The following is a 19983-nucleotide window of genomic DNA, read 5'->3' as shown; positions in this document are numbered from 1 at the left end:
TTCAAGTGAGCTGTCACATTTTCTAATTATAAAACATTCTGCATTTGCAGCTAAGATTGGGCTATGCAATTTACTTAATTCAATAGATTGCTTGTCACTGCTGATCAGAAAGTTTTTATTATCTTTCAGGCTTTTTTACATCTACTTTTCCTAGATTTTTGACATACCAGAGTGGGGCGGGGGTAAGCAATCTCTTCTTTGCATATGCTGCTGCATTTACCGGTGTGGTCTAACACTGGAAGGGTATGGAAGAAATACTTTGGTTATTAACTTGTAGTTTCCCTTGAGGCACAAAATTGTGTTCATGTTTTGTAGATTTGAGATATGCTTCTCTTCCAAACCAAACCATTGTATGATTCAAGGAAAACCTTAGAAGAAGCTAACTATATTTTAAAAGAATTTACTTGAAGCTTACCTACTATTATTACATTTCATAGGTATCAGTTTAATAATGACTTGTTCAGGGATGTATTTGCTTCACAGTCATATAACCTCTTCATTAATTAGTTTAAGTTTTCCTCAGACTAGCTAAGGCTGTCTCAAAAGCCTTGTTTTTGCAAGAAAATAATTGGATGCTCTTTTGTTCTGTAAGTCTTTGATAGGATTCACTGAAGCCAATTTTTCAATATTCCCTCTTAGCCTGAATGCACTCAAAATATGCCAAATGATGGGTTTCTAATTAAAAACCCAATTCTTAAAGGTAAGACTTGTCTGATGGCTGGAAACAAGTGGTGTTATATTAACAGCCTCTCTGGCAAAGCTGAGAAATTGAATGACAAATACAAAAGAATGCCATGGTGTGCAGTGAGAACCTGCATCACACTTGAGAGCATTCCAGCAACAAAAGGCAATTGTTATTAGACCAAAAACTCAATTGTCACAACAGCAAGTGCTGTAAACTGAGAATATTCTGTAAAGCCTAGCCCTTTAGAAGCTATGATGTTGCACCCAAAAATGAGTGGCCAAAAAGATATTTCCTGTGTCTTAATACACGTGAAAATATCTGAGACTTATCAGCTTACTGCACTTTGTTTTTCAATTGAGTCGTGAGGGGTATAATTGCTGTTCCAAGAAAGGTTAAAGAGAGCACGACCATGTGAAACTTTGGTTCTTCTACAAGGCATTCTCTCCAAGAAGTACTGAATATTTTTGGTCAGTCATTCTAAGTAGCTAGCTTATTCCCTTTAACAGAGTATCTGCCAGCTATTGATCTGAGAAGAAATGGAAAAACAGTTACTAGTGATTTGAAATGATTGGTTTTTATTAAAGACAAAACCAAACATTGGTATTTCCTTCTTACCTCATGGTGCTGAAGGGACTTAGTGACTACAAGTGTTCTGATTCCTGAAGCATTCATGAATAGTCAGCAGGAAATAATCACGTTGTTTTCAATTGTTACATGAATTCAATTGAAAAACAACTCAGAAAAAGCTTGAGCTTTGTATTGTATATTTTATAAGTGAATGTTCAATGTCCCCTGCACTCTCTTCAAGAAAAGCCAGAGCTTAGCTTGCAGTAGTACTGCTTTGCACTGTTTCAGTGATAGGTACAGAGCGTTTCTCAAAGCACTTCCCTGTGTTTTGGAGCACTCCTCATTGAGGTGATGAGTGTGTAGGAGGGTGGAACCACACTGCTTGCTGGCCTTGTTCCTGCCTGCTAGCAAGAAAAGTTACTTTGGAAGTTGTGTATGTCTGAAGAATTCAGGTGATTCTTCATTGGCTTAGTTTACGCTGCAGATTTTCCTGCCTCCTTCCCAGAACAAATAAATGCAAAGGTATCTGTGTACACCTGCTTCAGTTACATTGAACGCTACTCATCCCCAGCAATGTCTTTGCCTTCGGTACATGCTGTGTACTGCTGTAACCTCCAGCTCCTCTTGTTCAGTGACTACCAAGATGTTCTGCTAAAAAAAAAACATTTTTAGCAGCTCAGCTGTGTAAGGTTGCTTAGAAACAAGCCTTCTTCTCCCCCACTTTCTCATGACAGATTTCCTATTCAATAACATCACTGCATGACACATTTGTATCCAGACAAGCATTCCTTTTCCACTTGAAATTCTCATTGTAAAGGTTGTTGATGCTTCACGCAATTCATAAACAGCATGTGGTAAATAGCTGGAGTGTTAAATCACTGCCACAATCAAAACCAGCTTAAGTTTTGAGTGTAAGCAGTTCTTCACTCCTGAATTGAGTTATTGATCTTTTCTTCCTAAGAATAATTTCTAATTTTGTTTCTTACACTGGGTAACTGGGATGACTCCATGGTAATTTCTCCCTTCTCTGCTCCTATATAGAATATTTCTTTGTATCATATCAAAATTTAGTTCCTAATGGCATGGTTGTAATTGCTTTCTTCTTTATATTTTCTTCATATTTGTATAAAACAGCTCATATCAATTGGATATTAAAATATTAACAATACAAATATTTACATATTTTACGTCATTAGTAAGTATCAATTATTTCTACTTTCAGCTGAAGGCAACCATTATCAGCCACTTCATATTTGTACATCTCTTTATGACTGAAAGGTTTTTAGCATTGTGTTTACTTAATTTCTCCTTCTCTGCTTAATAACGGTATTACACTATTTTCAGAATGGTGATGTGCAGGTCTGATAAAATAACAAAAAAATCTAACAGCCATGTCTGGCAGAAAGAATAATTGCTATAGATGAAGATAACAAGGTCCCATCATTGTCATCCTCTTTGGTCTCATGTAAGAACAACATACAGGTTTTTCAATGCTTTTAAGGACTGTGCAATGTATCATCAGGGAAACAGATAGCTGGAAATTAGAAATTAGCACAGTTTTCATATCTGTATCCATTAATGTTATCTTGTAACTATAAAATTCCTTGTTCATGTTGTTGTAACACATTTCAAACATTATGAATTCATAATCTATGTAATAGCCTTTGCCATTGAAAATGCCAGACTTAAGGTCAGTACAATCCAAACCTTCCTGGGATAGAGAATATTACATGAAGGATTTATTAAAGAATAGGATTTAAATCGGGATTAGGAGACAGAGGCATGCTACCTAATTGACAAAAAGCCAAACTGAAATAACTGAGCCAAAACATGCAGTAGAAGGATCATAAATTAATAAGAATCAATAGGGTTAGAATATGCAATATGTTGCAGATGAGGATAAAGGACTGCATTGAATACAGTGAAAGAAAACTGATGAACGGGTGGATGATAGCGGATGAAAAATCAGTTTTCTTGGTCCTAATTTTGTCACTTGCTTTAAAATTTCACAAGAAAAGTTACCTTTTGCAAATAATGGGGGAAGTGTAGGAGAACACTTTGACAAATGGTAACAGAAACACAAAATAAAATTCCTTGTCAAGTTGTTCACAAATCTTGGTGGCATTTGTTTAGAAACTGCAAAAGTAGTCAAGAAAAATTGAAAGCCAGAACCCAAAACCTACAAAACCACCCTCCTTAGCAGTGTGATAGGCAGATGGCTTTAAAAAGAAATTCTTCTTAATTAAGCCAGTCTTTATATTATAGTCAGTCTATAATATTGTTTCTGTGCTGTTAAAGCAACACTTATGCTTAACATAGTACCCAAGCCATACTTAACTCTCATGCAGTTTTATTTTAATTCTAGTATGGATCTGTATTTTTGATTGGCTGCAGAATCACCAAATGGTTGAGATTGCAAGGGTTGGAAGGCTCCAGTGCTCAGCCACCCTCACTGTGAAAAACTGTTTACTGATGTTCAGACTGAGTCTTCTGTGTTCCAGTTTGTGCACCTCACCTATTGTCCTGGCACTGGACACCCCTGATGAGAGCCTGACTCTGTGGTATTTGTATCCCCTCTTTCAGACTTTTGTGCACACTGATGAAATTGCCTCCGAGCCTTCTACAGGATGAGCATTGCCAGCTCTCTCAACCTTTCCTCCTAGGAGAGATGCTCCAGTCCATTAACCATCTTAGTGGCCCTTCGCTGGACTCTCCACAAAACTTCTGCAAAACATGCAAGCCCTCTATTTTTTTACATATACCATGGGATATGATACCCTTTTCTGCCTTCTTTCTTGCTATATATGAGAAACTTATACACACACACACACATATACATATATATATATATATCTACATACATGCATATTAAAAAGAAAACTTAGTTTTTGGCTGTGGAAGGCATGGAATTGGTAGAAAAGCTGGTTTCAACACACTGTAAGCTTTGGGTTGGTTTTTTTTTTTTTTTCTTTCCAATTTTATGTAGACTTTTTCAAGGGAAGAGTGCTTGGTTTCAGTTGTTCTGTATTTTGTAATTTCATGCCTCTTTTTTGCAAATTGTTTTATCCCCTGTTCTTAAATATAGAATAGACTTGCAGTGCATTCCAAAAATCATTTGGCAACACTTCAAAATTCATGAAGGAGTGTCAGCAGTGTATAGTAATGGGAGATATAGGATCTTAATAAATATTCATTCTTTTCTCATAATCAGAAAGCAATCTTTGTGGATCACAAATTCACTTATTGCCCTTAAAAGCACTTATGCTAAGCTATGCTTAAAGTTCAGACGTCAGCCACTCTGCTCAGACAAATTGTATAGCACACAATATACATAATCTAGAAAATTGTCTAGAAAGAGATCATTTATATATAAAATTACCTGGTCTTCAAAGTCAAATTCTGTATAAGCAGTATCTCCAGAATCCATAATCAGACTGCAATCAAGTTCATTCGTCCCTAAAATAGGAAAGAAAATTAGACTTCAGAAATGTTGAAAATCTTCAATTCCTGTGATAGGACTCTACAGTATTTCCAATTGTCTCTATGTATGCAAGAACTTTGATCCAAAGAGTCATTCAAATGTGCTAAAATACCTGAATGAAATGCATTCCATTAACAAGCCTACAAAAAAGCTTCCACAAATCTTCAGTAATGGTTACACTAAATAGTGAAAATCGTAAATTTTTTGGACAAGGTGTTTTGTGTGCTGTGACTTGCAATTGTAAATCCACAAGAATCTTAGCTTACAGGAGTGCATGAGTCATAGTTTGGAAAGAGAATGGAAATACTACTTAGTGGTTAGCAGATGTGGATAATGGAGAGATGCTGATGGGAGCCAAAGCAGCATCCTTCCAGTAGCAACAGTCCTTGTTCTTCTCCCATCCCTTTCCTAGATGACAGTGTGACTCTGTCCCTTATTCCTGAGTCAGGTTTAGCAAGTTGTGAGCCTTTTCTGCTGGGGATGACAAAGTTCAGTTGCTGAGAAGTCTTGGGCTGGCTGAGCTTTATAAAATTAGTTTAAGCTGAAGGTGCAGGATAACAGAAAATCAGGCTAGGGATTTTGAGGAGTCATGTGGGTGGGTGGTGACTGCTTAGCAAGGACGGGAGGATTAACCATCATTCTTCTGTCTAAGTATAGCAAAGATACAGCATGGATATCACTATCATTTTATGGCAACACCACCTCATTTAGGTTATCTCACTCTTGGGCAGTGAGAAAGAAAACAGTCTCCCGTGCTTTCTAGATGTGCAGCCTTCAACCAAGTCCTACAAGTAGTCACACTAAAAAATAGGCATGTGACTGCAGGAGAATATTTCACAGCATTATTGAAACTATGGAAGAAAATACTGTAAGGGCATACATGGTTCAAAACATTGCAGCCACAAATGAGCCCAGTCACTTGTCTTCCTAAAGGAAGAAACAGGGAACACCAAGGAGTGCACAAGATGTGCTTAGTGCTGTGTATGTAGATTGCCTGAAGAAGGGTCCATGGAGACCTGATAGCAGCCTTTCAGTATCTAAAAGAGGTCTGTAAGAAAGAAGACTTTATTGTGATAGGGTAAGGGGAAAAGACTTCTTTAAAACAGAGAAGATTTAGATTGGGTACAATAATGGCTTTTTTTACGATAAGGGTACTGATGCACTGGAACAGGTTGCCCAGAAATGCAGTGGATGTCCTGTCCCTGGAGACTCCCAAGGTCTGAGCACCTGATTAAGCCATGGCTGTGTCTTCTCACTGCTGGGGAGTTGGACTAGATGGCCTTTAAAGGTCCCTTCCAACACAAATAATTCTATGATTAGATGGTGAGCTGAACATCCCTAGGACAGAAAACAGCAAAGAAAAACTGGATGTCATTCTGACTAAAGCTGTAACTCCTTGACAGAGATGATGATTCCAGAGTATCCTGATTTGCATTCCATATTAGACCTGCTGCCAAATTCATCTTTGATGCAACTATTCAGACTAAGTACGAGACACAAAGGAAAGTCTTGGACCTACCATCTGCTGGTGCTTTGTTATTTTTTTTTCCCCCCCTAATGTTCATATATACTTCAAAAAATTGTTACAGAAAACCCAAAACAAAATAGAAAGGGGTAATATTTAATCATTGATTGCTGGGTGTATGTAGGCAGCGTGCTCTCTGGAATATAAACTTTTATGGTTTTTTGAAAATACTTGTCTGTGAAAGATATATGCAAGCAAATAGAATTACAGCTACCAAGAGAAGCTTAATTTTTTTATTTATTTTACACAGCTGGCACCTTGCTCTTAATATTGTCATTGTTGGTAATATGATTTAAGTAAGACAGAACTGGTGCTAGTACTGGCTTACCTGGACTCATCAATCACTCTTAAAAGCACTTATGTGCAAGTATTTGATTAACTGTCATGTAGCTACCACAAGCAGTATGTGTCCTCAGCTAGGAAAGTTAATATGAAATATGATGCTGGAGACTTAAATGATCAGGCTGAAAATGAGTACTCATACATAATGTATCTTAAGTGACAAAAGCCATAATGGTTATACAATTTTAATGTTGTCAAGCATCTTAAGGGGCTTTTTCTTGAACTAGGACACCAATTTCCTTGGGGAAGCATAACTCTTCCAGAGAATATTCAAGGAAGGTCAGGAAACTTGAAAATATGTCTCTTCTTTTCTGGTTTAATGAAATCTAATGAAAACCATAACCATTTGTCACTGACCAGATTATAGATGTCCCATTCTACTCAACCTGCCAAAATGCAAACCTAGCAGAAATGCATTGAAGCAAATGGCTATTCCCAGGGCAAGATAAAGCAGAGGGGGGACATGCCTGTGATACTCCCGGATGTGTAAGCATGAATTACTTGCTGCCTTCCAGCTCAGTTTTTTTATTGGATGGACTATATTTTGTTAACAAGCTTTATTTTAGAACAAGGCTTCTATGGGAGGAAAGCAGGCTTGCTAACCAACCAGTGCTACAAGTGGCAGCATAAATGTACCAGATAGCCTCTTAGATAGCCTCTTAGCAACAAATTGGAAGACTCCAATCTAAAGACAAAGCTACTATCAAGACTAAGGCTGAGAGGAGGATGTTAGGAAAAGTAGATAACTCAAAACTCAGCTCAGCAAAATCTTATGTAGTGGTTAACAAAGGAGAAACAGAAAATGCTGGCTAAGAAAAAGAAAAAGTTTTGTTAAAGCTTGTGTAAGTGAACACACCCTGTTGTTTTAAATGAGTCTGCATGCTGCAGATCTTGCAGTCCTACAACAAAACAGATGATCAGAAGTAAGTTTCATTGTGCTTTCTGTGTAAGTTGTTTTTCCTTTGATAGTTTCATAGACTGAAAACTAGGCTATCAAAAAAAAACAACTCAACACTTGTTTAGCACTAAGAGGAAATTATTGTAGTCCAAGGTGTCCTAATTTCTTTTGGATGGATGTTGCATTGCATATAATTACTTCAGCTGCGATTAGAATAATAAAATCACAAGGTTGGAAATGACCTATAAGATCATCTAGTCCAACCATCTCCTCATCACCATTGCCACCACAAGCACTAAACCACATCACGCAGCACGTCGTCCAGACGCCTCTTGAACACTGCCAGGGACAGCGACTCCACCACCTCCCTGGGCAGCCATTCCAGTGCCTGACCACTCTCTGAGAGAAATAGTTCTTCCTTACGTCCAACCTAAACCTCCTCTGATACAACTTGCGGCCATTACCCCTTGTCCTCCTCGTTGCCTGGGAGAAGAGGCCAAATCCCTCTTGGTGCAATGAGGTCTCCCCTGAGCCTCCTCTTCTCCAGACTGAATGATCCCAGCTCCCTCAATCGCTCCTCATAAGACTTGTGCAAGACTTGATTAATTTAGAGCTTTTGTGTGCTTGTATGAGCTGATCACAAATGATGAGCAACTATCGGTTTTTTGAAAGAGGAAACTCAACAGTTAAAAATGAATAAAATGCATGAAAGCTCCACTGCCAGAGAGCAATAACTTGCAAGCATCTGATCTGGAAAGACAGGTTTGTGACTTGAAATATGCTTCCTCAATTTCAGTGCATGAATAAAGTGCATGTAAGGCCAACCTGGTAATTATGTGCTCTGTGTTTTCCTTAGGGGAAAAAACAGAGGATTTTATTATGTACAGTACAGCACAATTAAAAAATAAATCAGTTGGAAGTTTTTATTAAATCCCTGTTAACTGAATAATCAACTCTCCAGGGAGAAGGGGGCCACTGAAAAAGAAACAACATGTTAGCTGAAATGCGCTCCCTTTTTTGCTAGGTTTTGCATTTGACACTGAAGGTATCATTCATAAAGATTTCTCTTGCTAGAGACCCGAGAGGATATAGAAACACAGCAGTGGAAGAACAGTTGAATTAGTGAGTGTCTGCAGTTGTACAAGGGTGTGCTGACAGGCACAGCCCAGCCAGGTCTGAAAGGCAGGGAGGATACATCCCCTGCCCCCAGGAGGGGTGCAGGATGCTGCTCAGTTGCTTCATTCACCGTAAGATTGTACTTCTGAATTTGTTGCTGTGCTTCCCTATTGCTTATTATACCCAAATCGAATTGTACAGGATTGATAATGTTAAGCTAAGAGGATATGGTTGTTATGGGCTGCTGTGCAGCTCCTACCAAAAGAAAATGTACCCCAGAATCCAGAGCCGTAGTGGTCATAAGTAGCTCTGAAGCTAAGTGTGTCACTTTCTCTGAAAGCATATTCACCCTTAAGTTTTCACAAATGCAAACATCAGGCATTGTTTTTTCACAGTTCACTAAATTAATTTTTACAAAGCTCAATTGTACTGAACAGTCTATATTTAACAGCAGTTGATTTAACTTCTCATTACAAGCTAGCTATGTGCCATCATGTGAAGTAATTATGCCCCTTGGACCGTTTGTGTTTTGGCAAATCAGTTAGTGTATTTCCAATCCTTGCTTGATTCTGTTACTTATGTGAGGTCCTAGTAGCAATAGTATTCAATATGGTTCACTGGCTCTAATATTCCCATACTCGTGTACTAATAACTACAGTATTTGCACTGTCTAATGCTGTCATAAGTTAAGATTATCCTGTGAAGTGTCTTATGTTATGGAACATGCTCTGAAGCACTAATAACTTAGTTAATATATGTGATATGTAAGCACTTGATCAAAGACATGATTGGAAGATACATTCTTGGTGTGATAGAATACGAACGATTATACTGAAGGACTGATTAGCATTAGAATGATTACAATGTAATTTGGCTCAGTAAGATGCTTCTAATACCAATTTTAATGCAACCTTATAGTGTTGAATTTCGTGTCAGGTTGTTGCTATTAGCAACAGTCTTAATATGTCATAGGAGGCAACAATGAGAAAAAATGTATTCTAATCCATAAAAACAGTTGTTTTCTTTCAGTGTATATTCTTACATGATTACAACTAGTTCTTACCAGAATATGAATTACATTGATGCAGATACATTAAAATATTATGTCTCCATTAGCTATAGGGAATCAAAAGGATTAAAACACAAAAAGTAATTAAGAGAATTCTGAAATTGTCCTTTAGAAATTAAATACCTGGTCTCATACTAGAAATCCTGCTTTGAATCTTTTAACCGTTATTGGTGCTTAGCTTGAGAACCAATTAAATGATTGTGGCATGGTTTCTGTCTCCTGCTTGGTGAGGACTTAAGCAGATCAGACTTTCAAGGAACTGACATCACAGTTTGGTTGAAATAGTTTAGCTTTTGCCATTCTGTTTGTCAGTGATAACATCCTTATGTCATGTCTTTCCTCTTATTGTTGTTGAATGTTTAGCATATTTTATTAGGAAATCCCCAGTTAATTAACAATTCTACACAGTGGGAATGTCATTTTCGCTTTGCAGTCAACCTCTTCTCGCTAGGAAAAAGGCTTGTACAAAAGAGGTATGTGTGCTGCTTAATAGAGAGAACTTGTGGCCTTTAGTTTCCTGTACATCTTACCTTGCAGATTACCACTACAAACCTGTAAGGTAATGCGCTTTTCTCAATCTTTTTCACCCTTCACTGATGATTACTCTTTACCTCTTTTTGAACGTTATCAAAACCACCCTTCTGGGTGGGCTTCATAGGTTGACTAGCTTGGAACCCATTTTCACATCATCAAAATATGAGCTAATCTTTCTGTCTGAAGCAACTACTCTTCACACATGTCCTGTTAGTAGATAAGAAGTAATCTCCCCTTTGTCAAAAAGAGAACTTTGGTAGATTTCCGATGATTGTTCATGAATACAAATGACTGAAGCCATCTTGTCTGTCAATTTAGGGTAGATGAATTTTCCCTTAAACAGAGGAGAGATCAGACAGATGGATGTAGTAGAGAAAATCATATAATATTTATTTTAGTAATAAAGCAAATATATTTTACAGAAAAGCATTTTGCCTAGAATTTCTTTTTTGCATGTGCTCTTTTGCAAGACAACGTTTTGAACTTCTACCTGTATAACCCTCAAAATCTACTTGGAAGGAGACCAGGCATTCTGTCTGTAGAAAAAAGTTGTGAAGTTACCAAGGAGCACTTTCCTGTAAACCTCAAACAAAATATTTCTGACAGATGTCACAGATTTTTAATGCTTTGATTTTCAGCTGCTGTTTCTTCTTGTCTTTTTTTTCCAGTTCTTTGTACCCCACAGGCTTTTTCTCTGAAGATGTTCAAGCCTCAGTAAGCACAAACAATAAAAGTAATAGTAGCAATAAACCTTTAAAAAAAAAAAAAAAAGAAAAAACTCTGCTGTCTTGTGCTTGCACACAGTTTCCAAATTAGTACCAATTTTTAGGGAGGATGTACAATTGTTAATCTCTAAGGCTTTCAGGTGACACTGAGATATCATTTGTAATTCAAACAGATGTATCTGGCAATTAGAATCAATCAACATATACAATTTTTTAATTAATGATATAGTTGTATCAGATTCTATAGATAATCCACTGAAGTGAGCTTGTAGAAAAGCAGGGTGATAGCTGGGTTCCATGAAGTTACCAAGTCTAAAGAGATTTGCCCTTGGTTGTGGAGATATTTGAATTGAGCAAAGATTTTGCTACAGTACATACAGTCGTACTTGAGGAATATGAAAAGTGTCCCACCACTGTCAGATGCAATAGAAAAAATGTGGTTCTTTAATCTTGCATTAACTCACCTGCTGCAGCCTCTTTGTTAGCAAATAGCTTATTGTCAACTGCTGAACTTATATCAGAGAACACTTCTTCTTCATCTCTGTCTGCATCAAACTATTAAGAAAAAGAGAAGGTGGCAATCAGACACTACTCACTATTTGGCTGATCATCAGTCTGTAATCTCAAGCCTTCTTAATTCATTAGGAATCTATTTTTCTCGGTTCTGTCCATTGCAAATTTAAAGTACGATTCATCTTAATTTTGACTAAACCATTCTGTCAATTTCCAGTTCCTTGTCAGGAACAAACTATAGTAAAATTAACTAGGTCTCGGAAAATGAAATTTCAAAGCAAAAAAGCAATACTTATAATATCTATTACATGTTTAAGGTAATTGAAAAAAAAAATGACAGTGTAGTGACCATTTATTTTCACCTCTTTTCAGAGGCAGTGCAATTAACTATGTATGATTTATAAGAACAACATTTTCAGGAACCTCTGACTTATCAGACAGCAATTTGTGTAACCTGTGCATTTTCAAGTAGTTATGCAAAATTCTCATGCAAAGGTGAAGTATTTTTGAAAGCACATCTGTGATATAGAAAAGAAAGCTTTCCTTGCTTTAGCACTAGCACAGAGTGCACTGGCTTAGTTATAAATTAGGGAGAAAATGACAAATAATTAATTTATTTAAACGTTGAATTCTTCTCATTTATCCTGTCTCTTGGTAGTCTGACACTGCATCTCCCAAGTATTCTTTCAGCTCTCTCCAGCTGGTGTTCTCATGGCCAGGTGACACTGTTCATCAGTTTGGGCTTTTTTCTGGTTCGTTAGTTTTCTTTTCCTTAAAATATTTAACAAAATTTGTTCATTTAGATCATTGTTTGCTGAGCTTTATTGGAAGAAAAACTGAGTACTTTTTATCACTCTTGCTTTTAAATTTTTCTTATTTCTTGAAATGGAGGCCAGCTACATGACTATGAAAAAAGGGAAACAGGAACCTCCTGTTACTGGAGCAACCAAATAATGCCACATGAGATGCCTCTCCTTCAGTGCATGCCCACTGAGTAAAAATTGCTATTTTCAGTCACTTTGTATCTGTAGTGTAATATATCTTAAAATGAAGAAACCAACCACTGGGCAAAAAGCATCATGTTACTGGTTGCAGATTGGTGAACTTTGGTGCATTCATTCTTCCAAGTCTGAAATGGTTGAGCACCTTTTCAGATATCTCACCAGTACCTGCTTTAAAAAAACACGGTTTAAAAAAAAAAAAAAAATCACAGACAAGGAAAGGCTCTGGAGGGAGAAATTCAAACCCCATTAGAATCTTGGCTGCTGACATTCATAGAAACTAAGTATTTTTCCCAAAATCTATTACAAAGTATGGCAAAATAGTTAATAAGTAGATTACAGAGATACTGAATTGTGTATCTAACACCCAGCATTGTCAAACCAGCATCAGTCTTTTCATTATATTTTATGACGACCTATGTGGTATCTATACTACTTAATTAAGCTGGTCTGTCACTGGCTAGTGAAATTTGCTTTCTTAGAGAGTTTTCTACCAGCATCTCAGGGTAAATCTAGAAATAGATCAGCCCAAAATTCAGATTATTATTATTGTTGGAGTTATTATTTACAGTGGTAGGTGTCAGAAATAGTCCAAAAAATATGGAAAGAACATTAAAGAGACAAAGACTGATTATACAGACTTAGAGCTATGTGAATGAAAGAAAATAGAAACTTGTGGGAAGCCAGAGTATATTAGAGAGAAGCAACTGTTATAAAACATCTGCTGCCAACAGGTTAAGCTCTCAAAATCTGAGTACTTAAACGGGTACAAGCTCTGTTTTGAATGTGTAACATCTTAATAGATTTATGCTTAGCTCAGCCCAACAAGTTGTTTCTATCATGGATGAACCTGTTTTTATTGTCAATGCGTGGAATTTTCAGATTGCTTTTTAAAATTGATTTTGTGGCTCTGACTCTGAGGAGCACTCAGAAAGTTCCTCCTGTGATGAAGCATGGTTGTCCGCCTGTCTGGACAGACATATATCGAATTTTGAGGAGGAGTTTTGCCATCCTGTTGAGTGTTGATTGAAGCACAAAGTGTTATTGCTTATTTAAACTTGCTTGCATTTTCCTATTGGATTTCATCTTCATTTGTGCCAAAACTGAGGCTTGTGGAAGAAGAGGTCTTAAGTGAAATGTTAAGCTGTTGTTGGGCAATTTATTGTCAATACAGAAAGAGCATCTTAGGAATTTCCTCCTTCATAAGGAAGGTATTATCTCTGTGAATTCTTTTGTATTGGCTTTTTCTTAGGGAGCATGGGGGTGGGCATTTCTGTCTCTTCTCAGTTAAAAAAAAAAAAAAAAAGCAAAACACCATGCATTTCATTAAATATGCTAAGGAAGATAAGTCATCTAACATCTGTTGGTATCTATAGGCACAAAACCCAGTACGTTGTAATCAGGTTGTTTGATCCTTACTGTGTAGGTCACATCACACTTGGAGAGATGACTGGCTTACTTTCTCATCAGTAGCATTCCTTTGAGTAATTCAGTTTACCATGAAAAAAGTACAATCAATCTCAGTATGTTCTGAAGGTTCCTAGAACTTGAAACGTCAACTTCCCCATTCAAAGAACACCAGCTGTGCTCCAGCACTTTTTAAAATCTGAGCTTTGTAATGAAATCCTATATTGTGACCTAAAGAAAACCAATTATTTGAAGCTTGCACATAGGCTCATTTTTCTGCTTGCAAAATAAGAATTGTAATACCCTGAGCCACAGGAAGGCAAGGTGGCTTTCACAGAAAAAATGTTTTTGAAAGAAAATAAGTATCCGTGTGAGTTCTGTACTTCATTGAATTGCTAAACATTTTAAAATGAAATCCTTTGGTAATTATTGGAGCCCTGAATAAAACATAAAAGGTACTCAAACAACACTATGCACAAAGAACAAACAGCAGCAAAACTCTTGATTTTTACTGGAACATGTCTAAATCAATTGGTTGATTTCCTTACTGAAAACAAAACCCTACCTGCTTCAAAACACAGCTTTTTGCAGAAAAAAAATAAAAATAATAATAAAAAAAAATTATCTACTGGGATCTTTATGGATGGCTCTTCTTTCTTCTCTGTGAAGTCAGTGGAGTTTGAAGTCTCACCCTACAGTTTTCCCCTTGATAAGGCACTAATGAGGTTTCTGTACCTATCTGTTTTGCTGGGGCAGGCAAAGAGGGAGGAGCTGAGAGGACAGGAGAATCGCACCTGTTTTAGAGACCTGGCCAAAACTCTGAGCCAACAGGATTGTTCTGAAAAATATCCAAAGCATGTTCGGTGTCTGCACTTGATAAGAACTTAGAGAAGTGTTTTCTCCATACTAACACACACAAGTAGGAGCTGCAGGGCAGCAATCTCCACATCACTTGCTAGTCTTGCTTCCAAGATCTATCTTCTTGTCATTAAGGACAGTATGAGAGGCTTTCTCTACCTGTCTCCATCATCTCAGTATTGTTGCACCTCCTCTTCTTCCTGTTCCTTTCAAAACGAAGCTAGCAATCCTAACACACAAATACCATTATTTGGTAGGATGTGAGTTTACATTTACACCTACATTTTAAATAACTGGTTTAGGGAGAGAAGTTTGTATATGCTGCTCTCAGAGCCTAAATGATTAGTGTTTCTAAATCCAGATCATCAGAAGGAGCCTCCCAGGAAAGCTGTCTGAGCTGTTGAACATTGTGAGTTGCACTAGTCAAGGATAAATAGTTGAGCTAAAGAAAAAAGTTCACAACCATTTCTTCACAGGTTACCAGGGGTTAAGCCTTGGTAGTACTGGTATGTGAAGGTGAAGCCATTCCATTCAATGTGTCACTGGCCCCTGTGGACTGGTTTGCCATAAGTGACACTACTGGTCTTCACAGGTGATTTACTGAAAATAACAGCCCCCCAAAAAAGAGGAAGATCATAACAGCCTTTCATATTGCAGTAGAGGAAAACTACTTGCAGGCAATTCTGGTTTGTGCACTATCAAATAATGTTAGAAATTGGAAAAACATAAATCAAGGTAGTTAAATAACATTTGTGACAGTAGATGAAAATCTGTTCTATTTTAGAACATGACAGATGTCGGTGAGAAGAAAATAAGCCATGTTCCAATTAAAATAATAACATCAGGCTAATTGCTCTGTGGCAATATTCCCATCCACCTCAAAAGGAATTTCAGGAGTTGGATGATGAATGCTTTATTTGATTGTCTCACAGGCAGGCAACCACTCCAACAAAAATGTAATTCATACATGCCTGAGTTTTTTCTCAGTCCTTGAAAGATGTATTATGTTACTTGAAGAAATACTTGAAAATATTAAACATTTCAAGGTACTAGTGATCTGATTATTAAACCTAGCTGCTGCAAGTAAGATAGTATTCACATGTACTCTCTTAACCTCTTGTTCTTGCCTCAGTAGGAAGCTATTCATCACATGTCTTCAAGAGCAGAATTGAGTACAGAGTGACAAGCCTCTGATCAATGTGGTCAGTGTTGGTCAGGAGAGGGGAAAAAAAAACCACAAAAACAAATAACCAGGTACTTTGAGTTGTTCTTTTAAGACCATCCTCATGTACAGACATAATGTTAGTTAAAAAGTGGCTTTTTTTCTTGGTTAAAGCAAACTCTGAAGGGAGATTTTTAGTGAACAGTTAAGAAAACAGGTCTCAAGTTGTGCTAATTAGTCATAGAGTATAATTACATAAGTGTATGCACAGGCATATAAGTTCAGAGATGACATCACGTCTTGGTGTTTGGTTTAGAAATGGATGCTATTGGATGCCGTGTGCTGGGCTGGTATCCCCAGCTGCTGAACTGGAGGGCCTTCCAGATGGGCAATAAGAATGATGACTTGACTGTTGTATGATTTGGCTGTGCATAAACACTGCAATTACTACAAAAGGCAGGCTTTAGTTTTATTGTTCTTAAAGTGAATTTCCAATATTCCAAGCTAAACTTGAGAGCCTAGTGCCATGGCACACCAAAAGTGTGGGATGTTCTGGCAGTTTAATTGCTTTCACAGTAAAATTATGTGAAGCCAGGATCCACGTGTATAATGTGGAACAGCAGGATGCCAAGTAAATGGTATGTCTTATTTGAAGACACAATTAACAGTTAGCAGTAGTAATATGCTGTCTTTACAGGTTTATTCAGAGTAATAGTATTTGATAGACAGAAAAAAAGGGAGAAATCCTACCTTTCTGCTGTGATTATGCTGAGCACCATTGTGACTTGTATTCATTTTTATGTCTTACTGTGTCTCTATAGAACTCAGGAAAACATTCAGCCTGAGGGTGAGAGATCACCTTAATTTTTCCTCCACTGGGTCTAGAAGAAATTGTATTTTTACTGTACTGCACCTAACCCTAAAGGAAGGCACAAACTGGATTTCAGTCAAATGTGGTCAGATGCTGTCCAAATTCCCACAGCATTAATAACTCGTTATCTCTTAATATTCAGTATTCTTTTTTTTTTACCTCTTACAGTACAGGATTTCATAGTGATACTGCAAATTCTGCAGCATTTATGTAAAATGCAGTATTTTGAAACCTAGAAAAAGGCCAGAAGTGTACAAATATGTTGTGTGAAGCCCAGTCAACAGCAGCTGTTGTTGGCAGTTTGCTATATACATCTCAGTGACACTACAGATCTAGAATCACTTGACTCATCTCCAAATATCTCCTGTGCTGCATTAGACAAATACTTCAGTGTTCCCATTCCCACAGACCCCAGCAGAATAATAGCTCTTATTACAAATGTGATTTCCTAGAAAAGGTCATACACTCAACAACTGTAAATCACATAAGGCAATTAAAACAAATTAAAAAAAGAAAAAATCAGAGAAATAAAATACATTCCTTCCCAGAAATGTATCTTCTTCCAGTGATACTTTGCTTCAGTGAAAAGCATTGGTATTGCTGCTAAATGCCTCAAATATTTCCCTTTCAAGATCAACAACATTTCTTCTGTTGGCTTTTGTAGCAGAGATTCTGAACAAAACTACTAAAATACTGCAGACTGGTATTTTTGCATTAAATAACCTCAAAACTGCTACTATCAAAATACGATTTTTGCCTGCACGTTGTCTGATCCTTCTAAGAAGGGATGCTACCAAATGAAAGCTAACATGAGAAGTCCTCCTTAATCTCAGCTGCATACTGAAGTATGAGAAATAGACTTGGATCCAAGGACAAGTATGGGATCTACCATAAACCTAAAGATTAGCTGATAAAGTTTTTTAATATGTTAAATCTGTGTTCAATTGGTGAAATATCTTGATGTTTGTAGGTGTCACTTGGGAAGTATAGGTGGTTTGATCCGGAGTTGTTCAAGGCCTTGCTGGATGGGGCAACCTGATCTAGTTAGTATTTGATTTAGTGGTTGGCAATGCTGTCTGGGGCAGTGGGGTTGGAACTTTGAGGCCCCTTCCAATCCAAGCCATTCTGTGATTCTAATGTTCCAAGTGGAATTTCAGATTGTAAGAACTGTAGAACATTTGAACATTACTAACTTCTCCTTGGAAGAAAAAAGAAAAAGCTACTTCTCAGCCAAATGTTTCCTGTGTGTGTAAATAAATTCTGATCTAGGGCAAACACTATTTCCAGTGGTGATCTCTATACCAATCAACTTCATAAAAACACTGGAATTATTGACAATAACCCCTTCCCTATTCTTCTTGAGTTGAAGAACATTACATTTTGATCAACTGTTACTGTTTGTCTCTAGGAGCATGACTTGTACCAAATTTGGGATAATGTTGAGCAAATGTCAGTTTGAGCTTAGGATTGGCTTGTAAAACCAGCTTCCAATTGTGCTGCCTCAGGAAGGACATGAATTTGTTTCCTGCAGCAAGAAGCGAACCTACTGCTATTTTAATTTCTGTACCAGAAAGTTCTGTTTAGTTGTCTAAATTATTGGAGCATGTTGTTTCCGAGCACTAAGGAGACTATTTGATTTATAAATGAAAGCTGGCAAGCTAAGGAGATAAAGATGAGCTACTGCTTTAGTCATCATGGAATGTGACATTCCTCCATGTTGTATGCATTTTTTGAAAATGAATGCAGAACAAAATCCCACATGATTATGTAGGTTGAAAGCATTTTTTTTAAAATACCATAACTAGAAAAGTGGACGAGGTGGACCTGAATGACATAATTTAACTTTTCAAAAGCTTATGACTCAGAGGTTACGAAATGAAGCAATTGTAGGGAAACACTAAGTAATATCATGAATTTAAAAGTGAGAAAGACAACGTGACAAATGTGTGAGGGATGCCTTGCCAACAAGGTAGCAGGCAGAATGGCCACTCCTTTGATCAAGGAAACAGAAAACACAAATTAGAAAACTAGAGCAGCTCACTTACTTCAGGTAGGAAAATGAAGTCTATGAAGAGATACTGGCAAGAAAAGCATGTATTGTGGCTATAGGGTAAGCCTACAGAGCAAAATGGAAAAATTATGTTGCTTCATTTGAATCTTTCTAATGAAATTTCTTGTCTTTTTCTGGGCATTTCATTTGAGCTAAGTGAATTATAGCATACAGAAATATATAATATAAAACTCTAGCACTTGAGATATAATACCATAGGTTAATAGATTGAGATATAGCTTATTGCAGAAAAAACAAGCCAAGTAACCTATACTGTGTATTTATACATCATTTATACATCACAACTCTCTTTTTCTCTGGTTTAAACAGAAAATTGTAACTTTTGATATACTAAGGGAGAATCCACTGCCTTACTCTTTGTAAATATTAATTATCTTATAAGCTTTGGGTCTTCTCTGTATTACAATGGCTTCTGGATAGTATTCACTGTCAGTACAGCTACTTTACCATTGCTGTATTTTTCTGTTGGATGATACTACATCATGGAGTTTCTTACACAGTAGTTGATGTCACTGTCATCTGGTGAAATGGCAGGTGAAGGACTATCTGTGAAGCCTCTAACTTTTCATTTTCTAAGGGCTTTTTTTTTTTTTTCCCTGGCTGTTTCTTTAAAACTGCTTAAGTAGAATAATTTCAGTCACTCAGCTGTGCAGTGATATTCATTTCTACTGGGACTCAGAAAAAACGTGGGCAGCAAACCGCAGAATCAGAAGTGTTATCAAAGAGTCTGCTTCTGTCGTGTGTCAGCTCAGAGTTCATGAAAGGCATCTCTTCCCTTCAGCCTTCACTACTGTTATAGTACTGACTTCAATTCAAATTCTGACAGGAAATAATGGCTATTTAGAACATTTTTAAATTATCCTTTGATTTCTTTTCTTTTATTATTAAAATTATTATTAATAAAATTATTATTAAAATGGTTCACATTATTCAGAAATGGCATAAGCTCTGGCATGCTTATGGATACTGGAAAACAGGATAGGCTTGGATGCAGTTTAGTCTTTGGGAGAAATCCTTAATTTGATTGTATTTTGTGCTTCTAAATACTTGACAAACAGCCACACAATTGTAACTATGAATTAATGCACGTTTATGTTAGCAACTGAAAGCAATAACAATTGAAGAACAACTGAAAAAACTTCAGTACAAGCTTATGGA

At 37.0% G+C, this 19983-nt stretch overlaps 1 protein-coding gene across 2 annotated transcripts in view; it reads right to left on the bottom strand.

The window, feature by feature from the left end:
- AK5 (adenylate kinase 5) overlaps window positions 1-19983 on the bottom strand; it is an 85174-nt gene that overhangs the window by 31568 nt on the left and 33623 nt on the right. For both annotated transcript variants that reach the window (XM_048944591.1, XM_048944590.1), the window contains 2 exons: window positions 11407-11497; window positions 4632-4708 (listed from right to left, as the gene is read on the bottom strand). In XM_048944591.1, coding sequence (XP_048800548.1) covers window positions 4632-4708; window positions 11407-11497 — 168 coding nt within the window. The remainder of the gene's footprint in view (window positions 1-4631; window positions 4709-11406; window positions 11498-19983) is intronic.

The sequence above is a fragment of the Lagopus muta genome, chromosome 5 (genome assembly GCF_023343835.1).
Source record: "Lagopus muta isolate bLagMut1 chromosome 5, bLagMut1 primary, whole genome shotgun sequence".
In the NCBI taxonomy this organism is placed as follows: domain Eukaryota; kingdom Metazoa; phylum Chordata; class Aves; order Galliformes; family Phasianidae; genus Lagopus; species Lagopus muta.
The sequence above is the reverse complement of the archived record's forward strand: the minus strand, read 5'-3'. Positions and strand labels throughout refer to the sequence as shown.